The sequence below is a fragment of the Bufo bufo genome, chromosome 7 (genome assembly GCF_905171765.1).
Source record: "Bufo bufo chromosome 7, aBufBuf1.1, whole genome shotgun sequence".
Taxonomy (NCBI): domain Eukaryota; kingdom Metazoa; phylum Chordata; class Amphibia; order Anura; family Bufonidae; genus Bufo; species Bufo bufo.
In genome coordinates this window covers 8,884,139-8,906,295 of record NC_053395.1, presented here as the reverse complement: position 1 = coordinate 8,906,295, position 22,157 = coordinate 8,884,139, and the positions used below count along the sequence as shown (strand labels likewise).

At 44.0% G+C, this 22,157-nt stretch overlaps 2 protein-coding genes across 2 annotated transcripts in view; both read left to right on the top strand.

The window, feature by feature from the left end:
- Positions 1-17,234, top strand: part of LOC121008058 (interferon-induced very large GTPase 1-like) — a 39,447-nt gene extending 22,213 nt beyond the window's left edge. Inside the window, exons 2-3 of the mRNA XM_040440334.1 lie at positions 2,568-2,867; positions 11,078-17,234. Coding sequence (XP_040296268.1) covers positions 2,585-2,867; positions 11,078-15,795 — 5,001 coding nt within the window. The 5' untranslated portion in view covers positions 2,568-2,584 and the 3' untranslated portion in view covers positions 15,796-17,234. The remainder of the gene's footprint in view (positions 1-2,567; positions 2,868-11,077) is intronic.
- Positions 1-22,157, top strand: part of LOC121008059 (up-regulator of cell proliferation-like) — an 81,742-nt gene that overhangs the window by 22,245 nt on the left and 37,340 nt on the right. The window lies entirely within an intron of this gene.

Here is a 22,157-nt window from a genome sequence, read left to right as displayed (position 1 = left end):
GAAGAAACCTTCAATGACATCAACGGGACATGGCTAGCTTGGTATCCAACCTTGTGCAAATGGGGAGTTTGCGGTTGGGCAAATAGACTGTTTGCGGTTGTTTGCGGTGCATTAAAAGGGGAGTTTGGTCTGTCAATGTCTGTGAAGCGGGCGTAACCCTTACACTACCTGATCGATACAACATCATACCTGATCGTATACACACACTGGATGTTTTAAACCACGTTGTTCAAAAATTTTTTAGGATTGTTAGGTGATTTATGCCCTTTATGGATTAAAATTCAACTCTGCGTCAACTATGTAATTTTCAATGGGAGTTTTGCCATGGATCCCCCTCCGGCATGCCACAGTCCAGGTGTTAGTCCCCTTGAAACAACTTTTCCATCACTACTGTGGCTAGAAAGAGTCCCTGTGGGTTTTAAAATTCGCCTGCCTATTGAAGTCAATGGCGGTTCGCCCGGTTCGCGAACATTTGCAAAAATTTTCGCTCGCCGCTCGTGAACGGAAAATTTTATGTTTGCGACATCTCTATTCCTTGGGTGTTCAATTTTTAGAGATTCGAAATAGTAGCAGGGTACAGGAGTGGTAATACCACTCTGGGGTGTTACACATCCTTCCCCTTGTCCCTCCCTGGGTGTCCTTCCTCTCTGAAGTCTTCCTCTTGTCCCTCCCTGGATGTCCTACTCCTCCATTCTTCCCATTGTCTCTCCCTGGGTGTTCTCCTCTTCTTTATCCTCCTTCCTCTCCCTCTCTGAGCATTCTTCTCCTCCATCATTCCTTTTGCCCCTCCCTGTCCTCCTTCTCTGCAGTCTTCTCCTCCTCAGGTGTCCTCCTGCTCTTTATCTTTCTCCTTGTCCCTCCTTGAGTGTCCTACTCCTCCATTCTTCCCCTTGTCCCTCCCTGGGTGTCCTCTTCCCCTGCATCCTTCCCTTTGTCCCTCCCTGGATGTCCGCCTCCTCGGCAGTCTTCCTCTTTTCTCTCCCTGGGTGTCCTACTCCTCCCTCCTTCTCCTTGGCCCTCCCTGGGTTTCCACCTCTTCTTTAGCCTTCTCCCTTCCTACAGACTAGGTGTCCTCCTCCTTTGGAGTCTTTTTCTTTTCCCTTCCTGAGTATTCTTCTCCACTGTATCCTTCTCCTGCTCTCTCTCTGGGTGTCCTCATCCTCTGTATCCTTCTCCTTGTCCCTTCATGGGTACCTTCCTCCACTGCATCCTTCCCCCTATCCCTCCCTGGGTTTCCTCCTCCTATGCAGTCTTTCTCTTGTCCCTCCCTGGTTGTCCAACTCCTTCACCCTTTCCTTCTTCCCGCCCTCTGTGTCATCCTCCTCTTTATCCTTCTCCTTGTTCCTCCCTGGGTGTCCCCTTCCTCTGTATCCTTCTCCCTGTCCCTCACTGGGTGTGCTCTTCATCTGCATCCTTCTCTTTGTTCCTCTTGGGTGTCCTCTTCCACTGCAGCCCTCTCCTTGCAGCGAGGTCTAGATACTTTTACAGGGGTTAACCCCTTCCTGCAGTGATTTTCCATTTCTTAATTTTCATTTTTTGCTCCCTGCCTTCCCGGAGCCGTGACTTTATTAATTTTCCATTCATATAGCTGTAAGAGGGCTTGTGTTTTGCAGGAAAATTTTTACTTTCTAATGCATTTTAATTTAATATGGTATACAATATAGATTGTAGCTGGAAAAAAATCCAAATGGGTGGAATTGGAAAAAAATGCGATTCTGCCACAGTTTTATGGGTTTTGTTTTAACAGTGTTCACTATGCAGTAAAACTGACTTGTGCGTTTCATTTTCTGGGTCAGTACGATTACGGCAATGCCACACTTGTACAATTTTAAGTGTGTATTAAAATTTGAAATATAATTTTTTTTATAGTTATGTCTAAAGAGATGTGTGAGGGCTCATTTTTTACAGGACGATCTATAGTTTTTGCTAATACCATTTTAGGGTGTTTATGACTTTTTGTTTACTTTTTTTCAATTTTATTGAGAAGTAAAGTGATAAAAAAATGGCGAATCGTCTATTTTTTTTCCCTTTATGCCAATTACCGTATGGGATACTTTTTTTTATATTTTAATAGTACAGGCATTTTTACACACAACGATGCCCATGATGTCATTTTTTAAAATTGTATATTTTTATTTTGGGGAAAGCTGGTGATTTGAATATATATATATTTTTGGGGGTATTTTTAACTTTTTTTTTTTTTTTACTTTTTTAACATTTTGTACTTCCCCAAGTGGGCTCCAACTCGCAATCATCAGGTTTTAGCCCTCTCAGAAACCGAGGTCGGCATTACCGCCGATTGTGGACATTAACTGTGGGTGTCTGCTGTATGAAATAACAGGCACTTTCTGTTGAAAGTACAGTGACCATTTAAAGAGTCACTGTCCAGTGAGAGATGAGGGGAAGGCTGGAGAGCAGGAGGAGGAACCAGGTGAAGGCTGCATTATTGTAGATATATGATATATTATTTACTATTGATTTATGCAGAGTTAGTTGAAAATTGGCCCTGGTCACACGTGTCATGGATACTGCCAGATCCAAAGTAACCGAGCATGCATTTTCCACAGGTTAATATTCGGATATCATGAAAGCCTCAAAGACCATTAACCGTCTGAAATGGAAATTAGCTGAGGTGTTTGAGGAGAACGCGGATGGTTTCATGGATGAAGTGGACTCCCTCCAGCTCATAACCTATGAAGAGTATAGAGTTCTGTGTGGAGCTGCGAGCCCGACAGAGAAAACGCTCCGTCTGATGGAGCTGATTCTTCATAAGGAGGAAGGGGCCTGTATGACGTTCCTTGATCATCTGGAGAACATGATTCCCAGATTTCCACCATTGTCTCGGATGTCTCGACACTTCCATGATTGTGAGTACCCTGCTTTCATCATATGACAAGCATGTGGGTGTGTGTGTAGGGTGGGTGGGGTGTAAAGAAATACTTTATATACATAAGATATTACTAAAGAGATGTATGCATGCACAGTAATTACATATGAACACGCATACATACTACAAGCAGTTATCTACACTCTGCCCGAATGCCACCAAGCCTCCTCATTATAATGGTCTACACCATGCAGCAACCAAGAGAAAGCTGAGCAGAGGACACATGTGGCAGTGGTGGTAGTCATCATGGTGGCTGGGTTCTTCTCCCTCACTCTCAGAGCTGACACAGTGAAGAAGGGAAGCACCTAGAAGTTAGGAGTAGTAGTTTCCCCTGGGTCACATCTTGGTTGGAGTCTCCTGAAAGATGGAAAATGGGTGCCCTTGGTGTAGTTGTGCAGATGAAAGACAGGAGACCAGATATGTAGGTTGTACTCTTTATTGGAGTACTCAGGTACAAACCCGTCCACGCAAGATGAAGGCAGGAATCTTGGTACAGTAATAACATATTCCAACAAGTTCAGGCTGAAACATGGGTTATCTCCAAAGTCCCTCTGAGATGCAGTTCCTTGCACAGCAATTACATCCATATAATGCCAGCTGCGGGGTGCACATAGATCCAATGTCCTCTGCAATGTCTGCAACTCCCAACTGTGAGGTGCAAACTCCAAAAGCTGTATGATAAGGGAAAGGGTTTTAGCAGCTCTCACCTCTGGTCACCTGCCTGAAGCACGGAAAAGGGAAGTGGCTTGAACCTAGCCACACTTGATAAGTCCAAGAACAAAGAGAAAGGTTGATTCCAGCTTCTGAAGCTGGAATCAACCTTTCTCTTTGTTCTTAAACTCCAAAAGCTGCAATGCAAGCTGCCTCAAAAGTAGAAAGGGGTGGTCACAAATGCCATAACCAGGTGTAACACCCCAGAGTTGTGTTACTACGTGCCTCTACCCCGCTACTATCTCCTAAGAGTCTTTATACTGTATACTATACTGTAATCAGATATGATTTTGCTCATGTCTTCTACAAATGTGCATATAAATCTATGTTAAAAGCAATTGTTCATGTAATTAGCCTGGTAAACAGTAGGTGGCAGCAACACATTGGCAGGTACAAGTCCCAGTCTAGTGTATATGAGCTGGAATGGAATATTCCAGCTTAGCTCCCCCTCTGTGTAGCAGTGGGCTGGTCCCACATCCTGCATCATGGGTGGAGAAGGAAGTTAGAGTCAGTGTACCAGCCACCCCTGTTGGGGAAGGCTGTGTGATAGTGTCCAGGAGTCCCCCTGCATAGGGAAGACAGCAAGGACTTAGTCTCGGCTGAGACTTGGCCATATTCCCAGCTTGAGCACCTTCAGCTCAGCTGGATGAAGAAAAGCAGAAACTGCAGACAACCTCCAGAGTTCCAGGAAGAAAGCATCCCCTGCGAACCCATCTGTGAGATAAGTCCAGTGCCTAGGAGAAGCCAATTCCTCCTCAGCTAGTCTGTCCCCATACAGCACAAGGTACCAGATAAGTGCAGAAGCTAACCCTGCCACAGTTACAGAGCTACCAAGCAGACATTTTATCCTGCAAGCTCCACATTTAAAGCAGAAGTACTCATTCCTTGCCAAAACATACTGGGACCAAGAGACCAAAGCTGTATACCGTTTGGATGCAAATTATTTCAAGTAAAGAAACGGTTGAACTTCATCTAAAGGTCTGGACATAATTTCTTCAGTAAAATCCCTCTATTACTCCTACTATCACTGCACTCAAATTTATTGAAATTGAGCAAGGAGCCAGGAGTCCGGCCGTACCCAGGTAGGAGACACCGTGACACAACTACCACCAAACTACAGAGACATTATAGGCCATTACCCCACTCTGGCATTCTTAATCTGGGACGTGCGTTATAACACTTTGGAAGGGGCCCTGGGATAGTACCCTGTGCACGCTGCAATTGGCATCACGACTACTACAAGGCCTAAGAACTGTGTTAAAACCCCGAAAATTTACTTTATTTCTTTTATTGTGTTGCCCGAAAGCTCTAAACAGTGCGCGCCAGCACTCCAAGGGTTAATTCGCCATATTTCTGTAATGGCGCAGCTTCTTCATGTCCTTCAGAAGCATGAAAGCACAAGAACGCCCTCTCAGGAGCGCAAAAATGCTGACTATGCCCCTCTAGAAGCGGGAAACCTAAATCCTGCCAAGAACTTTGCAATGTGTGCCAAGGGAGTGAAGACCCCTGCTCTCAGGCTCCACCTTCACTTCCTGCATCCAGCCTGACTGAGTTGAAAAGGAAGATGGCGCTTCCCAAGCCAAAGTGGGACCAAGGCGAACCGGTATATGAAAAGTACCCACCAGAGATCTGGGTCTCCCAACTGATGAACAAGAAAGGCCCGTCAGTGTTTGCCATGATTCCGGAGGCTGCGGATTCCTCTTAGGGCGGCGAGACGGCCGCCACTCTTGACACAAAGATGGCGGCTGTTCTCAAGCCTGCTCCCGCGGAAGCAGCCGTCAGCCCAGCTGTCCAGGTCCCGGAGGCGCCTACGTCGCAGATGACATCATCCACACACGCGACCGGCGTCTCAGCCCAGAAGCAAGCCGTGACCCCCGCAGAGTCAACTGCAGCTTCCGAGACCGCCGCGAACATGTCGCCCTTCGCAGAGGTTCCCGCGCACCATCAGGAGGCACCGGAACCGGCCATCCGGCCGCAGCAACAGGTCGTTGCCATCCCGCTTCCTGAGGCCCTAGTCCAACCCGTAGCTGCCCCTGCACTGCGCCCGGTGGTACTCAATTACTCTGCTAGGCCCAAGGAGTTTCTACTCCGCCGCCCAGGAAAGCTGAACCCAGGTCAAGTCACCTTAACCCTGAGGTGCCCCTCGAAAAAAACTGTCATGCCCAGAGCCAGTGGGTATACAAGACAGCAGTGGAAGATAATACCCTTCGCACGTTGCAATTGGCGTCTCGACAAATACAGGATATATTATCCACCTGACCCTGCCACTGAATTAAAGTAGCGTCAGTGACCCCGTTCCTGGTCACTGCACAGGGCAGTGAGGTCCATTAGCCATAGACATGTGTTACCCCCACAGACAGATACCCTGCACTCTCAACAATCTTAATGGTTCTTCTGCTACATGCACTCTCAGGGGTTCACTGGAGTCCTCTTTGGGCCTAATGACTGGTACTGTCTGACAAGACTGGAAGTGATTCCTTCAGCAGCCTTGACTTAACACCTTTTGTCCAGAGTGAACACAGTGAGACAGGGAGAGGCCTAGTCTAAGAGCTTAAGCTCCGCCTTCCTTCTGAAGAGCACCTCAGGGGCTGGACTAGCCCATGGTTAGCATATAGTCTACATTTAAAGCCACCACACAGTATTTTATATGCAGATTGCATATAACTTTGTATAACATTATAACACAGTGTAAAATATCAGGAATATATCATACCTATTCCTATAAAATATCTCTGCATAGTGGGACGTTGCAACCTTCTCTGCAACGGGCGCCTAGGTTTAGGAGTAATGCTGAGTGGTGTAGTGTGGCCTAAATGTCTCTTTATGTATCACAGTGCTCCTACATGGATACCGCTCGACCCCAGGCTTTGGCTCTGAAGCAATAAATAAGGAGAATAAGTGAGGGATTTTAAAGAATAACTTGAGTCCAAACCTTGAGATGAAGTTCAATGGAAGTTTTACTTGAATACACGTATCTTAAAACAGTTTTCAGGCTTTGTATTGGTTCCAGCAGGCTTTAGCATGAACTGGCAGGCAAACTCAACTCTGCTTTATTTCTTTTTCTCTGCTGTACTGATAAGCTGACTGAATAACTTGGCTTCTTCTTTATGCTGCACTTCACTCTTTAGTCTGAATCATGTTCAGCCGAGGAACTAATCTCCTGGCTCCTGAGGTTTCTATGCTTCAGCCTTTCTGACCAGCAGAGCTTAGGGTGCTCTGGCTGGCGTGGGCAAAGACTTGCCCCTGCACACCGTTCCCCTTGCAAGGGGTAAACTACCCTAACTTCTGACTGGTCCCCGCCCTTGCTTAAGGAAATAGGGCTAGCCCACTTCCCTACAGAGAAGGGTTAGAATGTAATGGAACGCTCCATTCTACCTACATACAGCAGTGTTTGCTGCCTCCTGCTGATGAACCAGGCACATTACATGAACAGTTACATAGCATTAATATAAATGCACAGTGTTGAGAGACCTGGAAATAAATATATAGGTGACATACAGGTTAGACCATAAAAGATAGTAGCAAGGTGCAGAAGTGGTAACACCACTCTGGGGTGTTACAGCCCCACCTGACAGTGTAGTGGAGCAGTACACTCGTGTCACCAGGTTCTGTCTCCTAGCCAAGGGTAGGCTCCTCACTGACCTAGCTTCACCTCCAGGCCTCCCGGTAGTTCTCTCCCCTAAGGCTCACTTTCCATTGCCCATTCCATTTTTCTGCTGTGGTGCTGCAGACCAACGAGACCGAATATTAGTCAGCCTTGGAGATAGGAGAACACATATCCAGGGCAGTACTGCACACTATGTATACATGGTATTACCAAGTCCATAAGTAACATACAACTAAACAAGACCACAGGCGCAGGGCACGGGCTGCAATGGCAGTGTCCATTTTAGTTTCCGTTACAACACATACCGTGTATTCATGAGAACAGAAGAAGGTCTCTGGGTCATGGGCCCTGGAGCCCTCTAAAGTGCTGCTCCAGGTTCTAAAATTAGTTTCTGCCCCCTAGCTAAGTGGTACATTGACCTCACTCTATTATTACAGAAACCACATCATATACAGATGGTTCTGCCAACATTTCTAACCATTTTTCTTAATTCCAATGTAGTTGAGAATTAGAAGAATATGCAGCTCTTGGGTTCAAAGCAACATTGGTCAAAGGCCTAGTGCCTGCTCTGTCGTTTATGATTGAGACAGAACCATTCGTCCCAATCATTACCGGCATTTACATGCAGGGCAAACAAAATGTAACAGGGGATGGCAAAGATGAAATACATCTACTAATGCTACATACACTACATAATGCACATTAGGTACAAAATCGAAAAAACAAAATTATTTGTGCCTATCTATTGGATGGGCAAATTGCATTGTGTTTTATTTAATTTTGCAGGATGTGCTAAGTTAGTGATTTGTTTTTGCAGTAACAATCGTAGCTCTACGGGGAAGAACAATCATTACTATGATATATGATAATATGAATGTATTTTAAAAGCGACCAAAATAACTCCTATTAGAGTCTAAATGTTTAAAAAAGAGTAAAACATATATTAATTAAAATAATTCCAAGTACAAAAAACCCCAAAAAAGAATGCTCTCTTTCCCAATTGAAAAAAACGCTTTTCAATGTAAAAAACAGCAAAAATAAAATCTCCTCCGCATATTTGGAATCACTGCATCCATAACGACCCACACTACCCAATTATCATGCAATTTATGCAATATGGTGAACGCCTTAAGAAAACAAAAAAATGCCAGAATTGATTCCCTTACGTCCTACCAGCAGCACAGATGGGGTTAACTACCCCCCGTGGCCTGGTAGGACCGGCGTAATTTTAATGAGCCCAAGCACCAATAATAAAGATTTACACCCCTACAAAAGGAGGGGACACCCCCCAGCCCACTGTGTTTACAGGGAGGACAACCGCCTGGTGATAGATGCTCATTCGATACCATGCAGGTTCCGGCTGGCTTACATCTTCCCTCCGTTTTCCATGATATCGAGGGTATTGATGAAAATCCATCAGGATCAGGCCTCGGTGATAGCCATCATACCGTTTTGGCCCAAGAGATCCTGGTTTACCCAGCTCATTCAGATGAGTCGGGGACATTATTGGAGGCTCCCCCCACAGCATATCCTGGTGTCATGGGACACTCACCTCTGCCCAGATCTGCACAGGTTCAACCTGACAGCCTGGAGGTTGATCAGTCCCTTCCCAGAATAGAAGGGCTTTCAGAGTCGGTCGTGAGAACATTGTTGCATTCAAGAGCAGAATCTAAAAGCCTACTCCAGGATCATGAGAATCTTCTCATCGTGGTGTGCTTCGAACCAGGTGGCGTTTGCAGATCCGCCCCTCTCTGCGATACTTCAATTCCTGCAGGACGGCCTTGACAGAGGCCTTGCTCCATCTACTTTGAAGGTCCAAATTTCTGCCATCTCAGCCTGTCTCAACAGACCCTATACTCGGGACCCGCTCATCAAACGCTTCCTTAAAGGAGCCAAAAGATTGAAGCCTACAGTACTGAGGCCCATTCCTCAGTGGGACTTATCAGTCGTGCTCAGGGGGCTAGCATCTCCCCCCTTTGAGCCTTTGGAGGAGGTAGACTTGAAATTTGTGACGCTGAAGTTGGTCTTCTTACTGGCAGTAACCTCGGCCAAGAGAGTCTCGGAGCTTCAAGCTTTCTCGGCCTTAGAACCCTGGACCATCTTTCTTCAAGACCGGCTTCTCCTGAGGTTTCTTCCATATTTCAGGCCTAAGGTTCCATCATTCCAGAACATTAACCAGGTGATTTCTTTGCCAGTCTTATTCTCTCCTTCTACATGCTCCAGGGATCCTTTGGATATCTCGAGATGTCTCCAGATCTATGTGGATAGATCCAGGGAGTTCAGGATAGATGAGAACCTCTTTATCCTGTTTGCCGGTAAGTCTAAAGGCCGCAAGGCGTCCAAGGCTTCGATTAGTCGCTGGATTAAGGAGGCCATAAGAGAATCTTTTGTTTCCCAGTCTTTGGATCCTCCAGAGTTCGTGAAGGCCCATTCCAAAAGGGCCATCTCTACTTCCTTTTCAGAAAAAAGTTTCCTTCCTCTGGACATGATTTGTAAAGCTGCCTCCTAGAGCTCTGAATCCACTTTTATCTCCCACTACAGGCTAGTCGCTAGGGTAGCAGAGTTTTCAGCCTTTGGGCAGGCTATTCTTAGCTCTGCCAGGCATGAAGGCCCTCCCTAGGGGTTTCTTCTTGCTATCTCTCCATCTGTGCTGCTGGTAGGACGTAAGGGAATCGTTAATTTCTAACGATAATTTGTTTTCCCTTAGTCCTAACAGCAGCACACAAATATCCCACCCTAGTAAGTTATTCTTGCTATAGACACAGTGGGCTGGGGGGTGTCCCCTCCTTTTGTAGGGGTGCAAATCTTTATTATTGGTGCTTGGGCTCATTAAAATTCCGCCGGTCCTACCAGTCCACGGGGGGTAGTTAACCCCATCTGTGCTGCTGTTAGGACTAAGGGAAAACAAATTATCGTTAGAAATTAACGATTTATGCTTATTTGCCACAAAAACGGAATACAAAGTGATCAAACACCAATGCTTACAAGTCGTCCTGCAGCAATCAAGTCCTCACACAGCTCTGTAGAAAGAAAATTAAAAAGTTATCTTGGGATGCGGCTATACAAAAACATTTTCTTTTTTAAGAAGTAGTTACAGTAATCATAAAAAAAGCTATATGTATTTGATATCAGTGCAATTGTACTGACCCAAAGGGTAAAGTTATCATGTTATTTATGCTGAAAATTGTATGCCACAAAATTAATAAAAATTGGCTGTTTCTTCCCATCCCCCTGCCAGAAAGATGGTGCCATTTAAAACTACAATTTTTTTCCCGAAAAAAAAAGGGAATCCCTCAGATGACTACATAGACGGAAAAATAAAAATTTTACAGCTCTTGGAAGTAACGATAAAAAAAAAAGACTCAAAATAGGCTGTTCCCTAAAGGGTTAAAAATTGTAAAAAGCTAATTTGCATGCGCACTTTATTACACCTGGGCCTCTTGCAGACGACCGTAGGTGTCCCGTTGCCGTATTGCGGACTGCATAATTAGATCCACAATACACGAGCACCGTTCCGTGTGCATTCCGCATCACTTGAATGGGTCTGCAAATCCGGAGATGCAGTGCGGAACAGAAAAACGGAACGAAACCCCATGGAAGCACCACAAAGTGCATCTGTGGTGTTCTGTTCCATGCTCCTGTTCCGCAAAAAGATAGAACTTGTTCTATCTTTTTGCAGAACGGATGGATCGCGGACCTTATTCATGTTAATGGGTCTGCGATCTGCATGCGGCTGCCCCGCGGTTGGTGCCCGCGCATTGCGGACTGCAATTTGCAGCCCACAGCACGGGCACGGAGCCCTTACATTCGTCTGCAAGAGGCCTTGTTCAAACTACATTGATCATATGTAAATGTATTTTTTTCCTTCATAGGTAAAAAGAAAACTTTTGAAGACCTCTTGTTTGAACTTGGAATGGATAAGAACAGAAACTCGCAGCTGACTCTGAGGAATGTTCTGAGCATTGGTCTGGAGAATCTAAATAATTTCAATCCTAAAACCCCCGCAGACCTCCCCCATCACTTCTTAAGGAATATTATAGCCTTGGACAGAAGTGCAAGAAATACTGAACTTTACAATAATCTGTCAGACCAGGGATCAAGTGTAGATGATGATCCATTTGATATGTTCAACAGTAAAACAGCAAATGGTTATAGATCAAAATCTCTTCACCCTTTAGATGTTCTGTGCGCTGTCCTCAACTGTTCAGATAAAAGCCTTCAGCAGGAGATTATATCTAAAATGTCAGTTTGTCAGTTTGCTGTTCCTCTCTTGCTTCCTGCTGGTGATGGTCCTAACAGCACCTTCATGCTTTGGGCAATGAGAGACATAGTGAAGAAGTGGAGACCTCAGTCACTGGCCAACAGTAAAGGCTTCAGAGAAGACAACGTGGTGAATATTGAAATGCCGATGTTCTCTTTCGTCAGGCTGGGGCCAAATAAATTATCTAAATCTAAAATATTAAACCAGGTCCTGAACCCAGCTCAACAACATCATGACTTCTTCATACATGACAACATGGAAGGAGGGAACATTGAGAGGAAGATATCTGATGGGCTAGTGGAGATGTCCTGGTACTTTCCTTGTGGGAAATCAGATGTTTTCTTAGGGCCTATTGCTGTGGCAAACCTACGTGGAGACCTGGAGTCCAACTGGGAACAGTTCACTGTTCTCACCCGAATCTCATCGGCCACCTTTGTATTTCTTGAGAGCATGTGTGAGAGACAGCTCCGATTATTATCAACCTGGTGTCCCGATGACACTAAGTTTTATTTCATTGTCAGTCCAGGAAAAGACAAGGCTGTTGACCCAGAGACAAGGAGACACATACAAAATCTACTCCCACTTCTAAAGATTGAGAGAACAAATGTTATAGTAAAATCGGCCACTGTGAATGATGCAGACTTCATGAACAAGGTCAAAAAAATGATGGACTGTCAATTAAAAAATAATCCTAAACTAGTAAGACTTAAGGATATAACTGAACAAACTTCTAATCTTAACATTGATATAGATGAGGCTTCTCCAGAGTTGAGGACAGCAAGAGACTATGCCAGGAACATCACCTCAATGATAGAAAATGTGGAAATGTTTAAGAATCAAAGCTTGACATTACAAGGAGATCTGTGGAAACAGTTGTCTAAATTGGAAAAGGAATTTTGCAGAATGACAAAACAAGGTGGGAAAGATCAAGAAATGTATGTGTCAGATCTAAAAGAGGAACGTAGTTTACTCCTCAGAAAACAAAATGAGCATGCTCTACCTGACGCCATGGTGTTATTTATCAGTGCAATTACTCATTTATCTAAAAATGAGAAACAACATTTTCTTAAATGGATGAAATTTGATCTTGATTCCATTGCAAGAAAAAATTTATCCAAATTACAGACTGAATATAAAGAAAAGTGTAACAACCTTAATGCATCAGTCAATCCTCAAGAACTTAAGCAGCTTGACAAGAGAATTTCAGAGAGTTCATTAGGAATTGAACATTTTCTCCGGGAGTTAGGACAGTTTTATGAAGCTGAATATTCAACAGTAAAAAATGAATCTAAAAAACTATTTAATACCCTCCCAGGCACAGCAGCCGATCTCCTGTTGGATGGGTTCCCATTGGAGTTGATTGATGGAGATGCCTCCAACATCCCATTACAGTGGATAACTGATGTCCTGACTGAGCTGGATAAAAAGACTAAAGGAAACTGTAGGATGAGAGTAATAACTGTGCTGGGGGTGCAAAGTACGGGGAAGTCCACCCTTCTGAACACCATGTTTGGTCTACAGTTCCCTGTGGCCAGTGGACGATGCACACGAGGAGCCTTCATGACCCTTATTAAAATGAAGGAGAGCTTCCAGGATGAGATTGGTTGTGAATTTATTCTAGTGATTGACACTGAAGGGTTGAAAGCTCCTGAATTGGCTTCTCTGGAGGGCAGCTATGAACATGACAATGAATTAGCCACATTAGTGGTTGGGTTGAGTGACATCACCATAGTCAACATGGCCATGGAAAATACCACAGAGATGAAAGATATTTTGCAAATTGTGGTCCATGCATTTCTAAGGATGAAAGAAGTTGGCAAGAAACCCAACTGTCAGTTTGTTCATCAGAACGTGAGTGATGTGTCTGCTCATGACAAGAATATGAGAGACAGAAGAAGACTTCTAGAACAATTAGATGAAATGACAAAAGTTGCTGCAAAAATGGAAAAGAAAAGTGGCTTTGACAAATTTAGTGATGTGATGGACTATGACTTGGACAAACACAACTGGTACATTCCTGGACTGTGGCAGGGGGTCCCACCAATGGCTCCTGTAAATTCTGCATACAGTGAACATGTATCTGAGCTTAAAAAATATCTATTACAATTCCTCAAAACCCTGAAACTTCGTGACAAGGCTTTAACAATACCTGATTTCTGTAAATGGCTCACAAATTTGTGGACTGCTGTCAAACATGAAAAATTCATCTTCAGTTTCAGAAACAGTCTGGTGGCTGAAGCTTATAATAAGTTGTCAATGCAGTTTTCCCTGTGGGAATGGGATTTCACTAAAGAGGTCCATAAATGGGTAGTAAGGAAAGAGACCAACATTAAGAATCAATCAACTCACAATTTTGATGAAAACAGATATGAGACAATCAAGGATATTGATCAGCTTGTCCATGATGAAGAGAAGAAAATGATAGAGATGATAGAGAAATATTATGAAAGTGAATTGGAAAACATTAATCTGATAGAAAGATATCGAGAAGATTTTAAAAAGAGTGTCACCAGTCTGAGAAAAGAACTCAGGAGAAACGCTATTGACAAGTATGAAAAAGCTCTTTCTATACGAAAAGGAAACCTAAAGATTCAAGACATGAAAGAAAAATACCAGGAATTAATTGAAAAGAAAATCGATGGACTTCTAAAAACTTGCAGAGAGAAGAACAATGAGCTAAGTGAGGAAGAAATAGAAGGTGAATTTAATGCCATGTGGAAAAAGACGCTGCCAGATTTACAAATTCAGAAACTGAAAAAGTGTAATGTGAGTGATGCAATTCTCCGGCAACTTCGACAAGACATGACCAACAAAGGATCTGATATAAATAAAACATTACTGGATGTAAAAAAGTTAACAGATTACGGCACCAACTTTAAAATTAATAATAATAATCATATAGATCTGAATTGGGTTTCAAAAAAGTGGAAACAATTCTGGGGAACAAGTAACGAACTATACGAAAGGCTTAAAGATCTTGCTACGTCATTGACAGAGATGTGTGACAGATATGTCACTGAGAGGGAGAATACCAATGAGGACTATGATGACACTTACTGCCAGGAAATTCTGAAAATGATTAATACAAAACTAGAAGATGTACAGTCTAAGAAGCTTCACTTCACAGTACAGTTTGAGTTGGACATCAAGCTCTTCATTTTTGGAAAAGCATCTAATAGGTTTCAGCAGATGCATGATAGGTTTATTGAAACAAATGACCCAAAAACCTGCATGGACAACCTAAAGCCTGATTACTGGACTATCTTTCTTGATTTTTTTAAAGCAAAAGATGAATCTCAAAACCGAGGCCGGCAGTTCTGTGAAAAGTGCCTGACCCCAGCAATAACTGATTACGTTTACAATCATCTGGGGAGAATGATGGTTGATGAAATTTTAAATGGCTCAGACAACCAGATCTTCAAAAGTAGAAGCTTTTTCCAGTACTATCTTCTGAAGAGCCTACTGGATGAAATGTCTTTTCAGAAATACGTTCAATATATTAACTATTATGAAAGATTTTCAAAAGACTTGATCCTAAATAAAATAAAGGAAATCTATCAGAAACCAGAAGCTCTCGAGCCATTACAGGCAGATCTCATCAGCTCTATCAGCCGAGAAGTGATGGACATTCTTAAAGAAGATGCAATTCTGAACAGTGACAACATCCCTCAGTTCTTAGAAAATGTTCAGAAGAAGTTAAATGAAAAGCTCGTTATTTCCCAGACAGCAATGAAAATAATTTCTTTTAATAACGAGGTTAATGTTCGTCAGTTCTCATCTGATATTCAGCTTTTTCTTGTTTCCACAGAACAACAGGTCCTCTCAGATCTGAAGTCTATGAGTATTAACTCTCTACTTTCCAAAATCAAACTGAATCCTCAGGATGAGTTGTTCAGGAAGGTGATTGGATGTGGACATCAGTGTCCATTCTGTAAAGTCCCCTGTGAGGCCGGAGGTGCTGACCACAAGGAGCACTTTGCTTCTACTCATAGACCTGAAGGTTTGGGACAATACAGATGGTCAGACACTGGAATTTTAACCACAGACATTTGTACCACGTCTGTTGTGTCTAAAACTCACTTTATAAATTCAGACACAGATGATAAATCTCATCCATACAAGGAGTATCGCACTTACTATCCAGACTGGGCCATCGAACCGGACCCCAGCATCGTGTCCTCAGATTACTGGAAATATGTCTTTGCTCAGTTTAATGAAGAATTTGCTGAAGAATATGAAGCCAAACCAGCTGACCTGCCTAACGACTGGAAGAAAATAACAGTAGAAGCGGCCCTCAACAGCTTAAAGAAAACGTTCAATGTCTGCTAGGAGCTACATAAATGTATGAGTACGTACATATGTGTAGAAGAAGCTTCTCACTTATACGATTCCACTGATAAAGATGTTTAATCGCTTTCAGGATTTGTAAATGCCCGTGAGTCCTGTTGACCCCACCCACTTGTACATCTATAGTCATACAAGGAGGTTCACAGCAGTATGTGGACATGGTCAGCAGGACTCACAGGCTCACCCTATGAATCCTGGCAGCAGTTTGACAGCCTTTTACATAAATCAAATTATAGACTTTATATCCCAGAGCCCAGCGTCTCCTCCTCTATCCTAAAATTAATCTCTTCTTATATTTTGTTAATAATTTATAAAACTGCCAAAAGTAACAAGCATCATGCAATTACCCAGAGCCTGACTGTCCTAAAAAGCTTCTAGTTCAGTACGTTTCAATGAAACTATGTTCAAGAAGATACGGGGACATCCAACATCCTCCATCTGCAGCCCAGGATTGAGTCATTCTCCAGGCCCATTAACTTTTCTCTTGGACTATTACCTTTCAGGTTACCCAAAGATTTTTTGTGATTATTCAAAAATTATGTGTGACCCATAGACTGAGGTTCTGAGGCTTCTCTGGTTCCTGATCTGATGCTCCTCACATTACTCTATGAATTATCATACTAGTTTGGATTGCTGAATCTATTGTTCTACCACGCACTTTCACCATTAATGATCCATTATGGAACCACCACATGACAAGGTTGTGTCACTGCTGTGATGTGTTGCAGTCAAGCACCGTGCGTCCGTATGGACTGTAGCTGTCTCTTGTTAACTACTGAAGACCGCACGGTATAGTTGGTCTGCCTTGTTAATGACCGTACTGAAGGTACCACTCGGCCATTAACAATTCAGACTGACTGCACAGAGCAGCTCCATCCGGCCGTGCAGTACTGTGTGGTCGTACTCTTAATACCACCTTCTCTCAGGTTGGGGTCTGCGCTTTTGCTTGTTACATTTAGCAATAGACAATAGTTTTGATTCTGATCACAAGGACAGGCTTGAGACATATTTTTGTCTCAGATTTATTTGCATTATTATAGTATTTATGCCTATAATTAGGGATGAGCGAAGCGACTTCAGATGGTACATCCCAAGTCAATGCGCTAAAAACGTTGTTGTAATACTGAGCTGTATGGGCTCCGATGAGCCGAAGTTATTACTTCGCAAAGTCTCATGAGACTTCGTGTAATAACTTGGAGAATTCATTATTAATTAAAAAACCTTGGAACCGAACTCGCTCCATTCATTATTACAACAAAGTTCTTCGCGATTCGATTTCGGATGAAGCATCGATTCTCTCATCTCTACCTATAATCTTTAGCTCAGCTTTAATGTTTTGCTCTTTGCATAGCCTGAAATGTATAATCTACTCATCTGATGTACTCTGTACTGCCAATACATTAAACCCATGCTGTATCTACTACCGGTCCATGTCCAGCAGCTTATTTTCTCTTGAGAACCTAGCGATGAGATGAACACAATTGTCAGCCGACCAAAAATCTACAGAATCCTGTGGAAAGTTTTTCTCCAGAATATTACCAGTCGCTGTAGATATAACTGGTCATAACTGATGACAGATATCACCGAGCTCCTTCACCGGTGCAAAACATGACCTGCAATTAAAACACCCCAATACGGGTGGATAAGGACTCATTTAGGCTGAGAAAAGGAGGCCACTACTGCAGAAAGGGAAAGACAGCTCACCCCCAGCGCTGCCCCCACAGACTAATAAACCCCGCCTACAAAACGGAAACGCCGCCCGACAGGGGCGATCCTGTGTCAGGAACCTCCTAGGCATCATACTACCCATCATATTGGCCACCACTTAGCCACTAAGGACCACTCCTTGGACGACACTAGACTAAGCACACATCTACAGTACAGACCAAATGTTTGGACACACCTTCTCATTCAAAGAGTTTTCTTTATTTTCATGACTTTGAAAATTGTAGATTCACACTGAAGGCATCAAAACTATGAATTAACACATGTGGAATTATATACATAACAAACAAGTGTGAAACAACTGAAAATATGTCATATTCTAGGTTCTTCAAAGTAGCCACCTTTTACTTTGATTACTGCTTTGCACACTCTTGGCATTCTCTTGATGAGCTTCAAGAGGTAGTCCCCTGAAATGGTCTTCACTTCAAAGGTGTGCCCTGTCAGGTTTAATAAGTGGGATTTCTTGCCTTATAAATGGGGTTGGGACCATCAGTTGCGTTGTGGAGAAGTCAGGTGGATACACAGCTGATAGTCCTACTGAATAGACTGTTAGAATTTGTATTATGGCAAGAAAAAAGCAGCTAAATAAAGAAAAACGAGTGGCCATCATTACTTTAAGAAATGAAGGTCAGTCAGTCCGAAAAATTGGGAAAACTTTGAAAGTGTCCCCAAGTGCAGTCACAAAAACCATCAACCGCTACAAAGAAACTGGCTGACATGCGGACCGCCCCAGGAAAGGAAGACCAAGAGTCACCTCTGCGGAGGAGGATAAGTTCATCCGAGTCACCAGCCTCAGAAATCGCAGGTTAACAGCAGCTCAGATTAGAGACCAGGTCAATGCCACACAGAGTTCTAGCAGCAGACACATCTCTAGAACAACTGTTAAGAGGAGACTGTGTGAATCAGGCCTTCATGGTAGAATATCTGCTAGGAAACCACTGCTAAGGACAGGCAACAAGCAGAAGAGACTTGTTTGGGCTAAAGAACACAAGGAATGGACATTAGACCAGTGGCAATCTGTGCTTTGGTCTGATGAGTCCAAATTTGAGATCTTTGGTTGCAAACAACGTGTCTTTGTGCGACGCAGAAAAGGTGAACAGATGGACTCCCACCGTGAAGCATGGAGGAGGAGGTGTGATGGTGTGGGGGTGCTTTGCTGGTGACACTGTTGGGGATTTATTCAAAATTGAAGGCATACTGAACCAGCATGGCTACCACAGCATCTTGCAGCGACATGCTATTCCATCCGGTTTGCGTTTAGTTGGACCATCATTTATTTTTCAACAGGACAATGACACAGGCTGTGTAAGGGCTATTTGACCATGAAGGAGAGTGATGGGGTGCTGCGCCAGATGACCTGGCCTCCACAGTCACCGGACCTGAACCCAATCGAGATGGTTTGGGGTGAGCTGGACCGCAGAGTTCAGGCAAAAGGGCCAACAAGTGCTAAGCATCTCTGGGAACTCCTTCAAGACTGTTGGAAGACCATTTCAGGGGACTACCTCTTGAAGCTCATCAAGAGAATGCCAAGAGTGTGCAAAGCAGTAATGAAAGCAAAAGGTGGCTACTTTGAAGAACCTAGAATATGACATATTTTCAGTTGTTTCACACTTGTTTGTTATGTATATAATTCCACATGTGTTAATTCATAGTTTTGATGCCTTCAGTGTGAAACTACAATTTTCATAGTCATGAAAATAAAGAAAACTCTTTGAATGAGAAGTTGTGTCCAAACTTTTGGTCTGTACTGTATATGTACGTATATCATGTGATCTGTACATTAGCCTATTATATATATACTTATTCTGATGCCGGCTATTATTTTACTGTTATGTATAGGTTATGATGACTCTGGTATGTGGTGGCTGATTAGCATCGTTGGTTGGTATTAATCTAACAAGCCATTTATTATATCTTTTTGTATCTGATCATTAACCATATTGCAGTGTCCCACTCCGTGATGGTTGTGGGGTCCTGTATCTTTAAGCATGTCATGTAATGCTGCATGTGTATGTAGCTGCAAATTCCTATTCACAGGCTGGTAACCAACACTACACCTTAGTCACCACTAGGTGGTGCTGGGACATTATATATATATATATATAAGAGACAGGCCAGACACAGGAAGTGAGTTAGGAGGAGAACAGAAGTGGAGAGAGTTAGTGATGTGTGATGAGGAGAGTCATGTCAATAAACTTGTCCAGCTACCACAAGGCAACTGGTTAAGTAAAAGTTCCAGTTATTAAGTTCCAGTCAGTAAGAACTGACTCCTCTTCATTTCTACACCTCCTTTGCACCCAAGGGTGCTGGAGTCACGAACACCAGAGACCCTGCCTTCTCTGCACCTAAAACATCCGGCAGGAGATCCCTGAACCCTGCCGGATGTGCCCCGAAGGAATCCATTGCTATATTTCCCATCACTGCACGCCGGCCAAAGGAGCTGCTAACTGTAACAACTACTACACCCATCGGCCCTCCGCACTCACATCGCTGCAATATGGGATAAATATATTTTGTCCCCTGAGGAACTGACACCCTTGAACGGTGCAGGGAAACGCACCGGTACATATGCCAGTGTTTAGGACATGGGACATATGGCTAAACCTGGATCATTACATTTTGGGACATATGGCACTTCACTGGGTTCGGATTCAGTGTTCGGGTGGGTTAGGAATTCCATTATAGGTTCCATCTGGTTTCCGTTATGCGGGACTGCAAACAGTCATGTCGACAGGAAACCAGACAGTTCCGCTATGCTTGGCCATAGACTTCTATTATGAGGGATCAAAATGGAATTCCTCTTAAAGGGGTTGTCTGGATTCAGAGCTGAACCCGGACATACCCTTATTTTCACCCCGGCAGCCCCCCTGAGGCTAGCATCGGAGCATCTCATGCTCCGATGCGCTCCCTTGCCCTGCGCTAAATTGTGCAGGGCACGGGCTCTTTTGTTTTCAATGACACACTGCCGGGCGGTAACTTCCGCCTGGCAGTGTGTTCAGTGACGTCACCGCCTCTGATGGGCGGGCTTTAGCGCTGTCCTAGCCGTTTTACCGGCTAGGGCAGCGCTAAATCCCGCCCATCAGTGCCGGTGACATCACCGGGGTTCCTGGCAGCCCCATGGAGAGCCCCGGTACGTCACCGGAACGTTAAAGGAGAGCATCGGAGCATGAACTTCTCAGATGCTTAAGTCAGGGGGCTAATGGGGTGAAAATGGAGGGATGTCAGGGTTCAGTTATAACGGAACCTATAACAGAAGTCCTAACCCACCTGATCACCGAACACGGTGAAGTTCGGGTTCTCTCATCCCTACTCTTGTGCTGTCCATGTGCCAGAGCTGAAATCTTCTCCAACTAGGAGTACATTTTTGTGCCTCTTCACACTCATTCACCACCTACTTGGCGAGGGTGTGGGAAAGATCTAAAAAAGTGACAAATTGTGTTGCAAAACGGCAATTGTGACAAAATTTGTGACCTTTCTTCACAAGAAAATTGTGGGCTGTGGGAAATGGCCTCCAATGTGCATTGAGCCTAAGTCCTGTAATATGGGCGCATTCTAGCATCTCTATAGCGGAGGTTACTGTATTTCCTCGGTGACCGGGGGTCTAATGACCCAAAGTAACAGCGGCACAATGATCTATTGTGCTGGATCATTAGACCCAGGGCTGGGCTGAGATTTTCGGCTGTAATACGAACGGCTAAATGATTTTCAAAAGAAAAATCTGCAGCAGATCACAGCAGTGCAGTACCCCAGACAGGGGGTATCTTCATGTTATGCTATGTTTATGCCCAGCACACCAGCATGAGAGGAATGGTTGGCAGGGACAGGGTTAATCACCCTGCCCCCACCCCTCTTTATAGGAGTAGGCTGTTCCTTCTTCTTTCCAGGCGGAGAAGTTTAAGTCCAGTCTGAGCGGAGGTAGGAAGCAGATGCCAGAGCTCCTACTCCGACCTGTTCTCCTGTGAGACCACCACTCCAGCGAGGTTCCTAGGACCGAGATTGATTCCATCATAGAAGCGACAGCGTGTTAGTCCAAACCGCAGCTTTCCAGACTCTGCTGCAGGTGAGGGAAATATACTTCAGACACCCGTCACCTAAATGACATCCAACTACAAGCCTGTATCACACAGTAGACACCTATATCCACAAGTGCCTGCAAGTCCCATTTAACAGCCACATATCTAGCCACCATACCTCCTCTTCTTGCGCCTGAAACTGCACTTTGTACTACATATTGCTGGATGTGCCACGTTATATACCTTTTATACCTTTACTTCTGGCCTGATACTTCAAACCACCTGTCCACTGCACCGATCCCCAGGGAGGAACGGCCTGAGAGAGTTCACCATCACCCAGCACCTCATCAGGGCCACTACCACTCCCATCCTCTGCAGCTGCTCCCCAGGAGCAGTACCAGCAGATTGAATTATATTTGTAGAACTCTCCTCCACGTGCTCCGTATATTTTCCATGTGGAGATTAACCTTCAGTGTGTATTTTTAAATCCTCAGCTTGTCGATTTCTGTTGCGGAATTGCTTCAGATTTTTTGTGGATCTTCCCGGATGGACCTTTTCTGCTTTGAATCCACACGATTTGATGTTGATTTGCCTCTGCGGATTTCC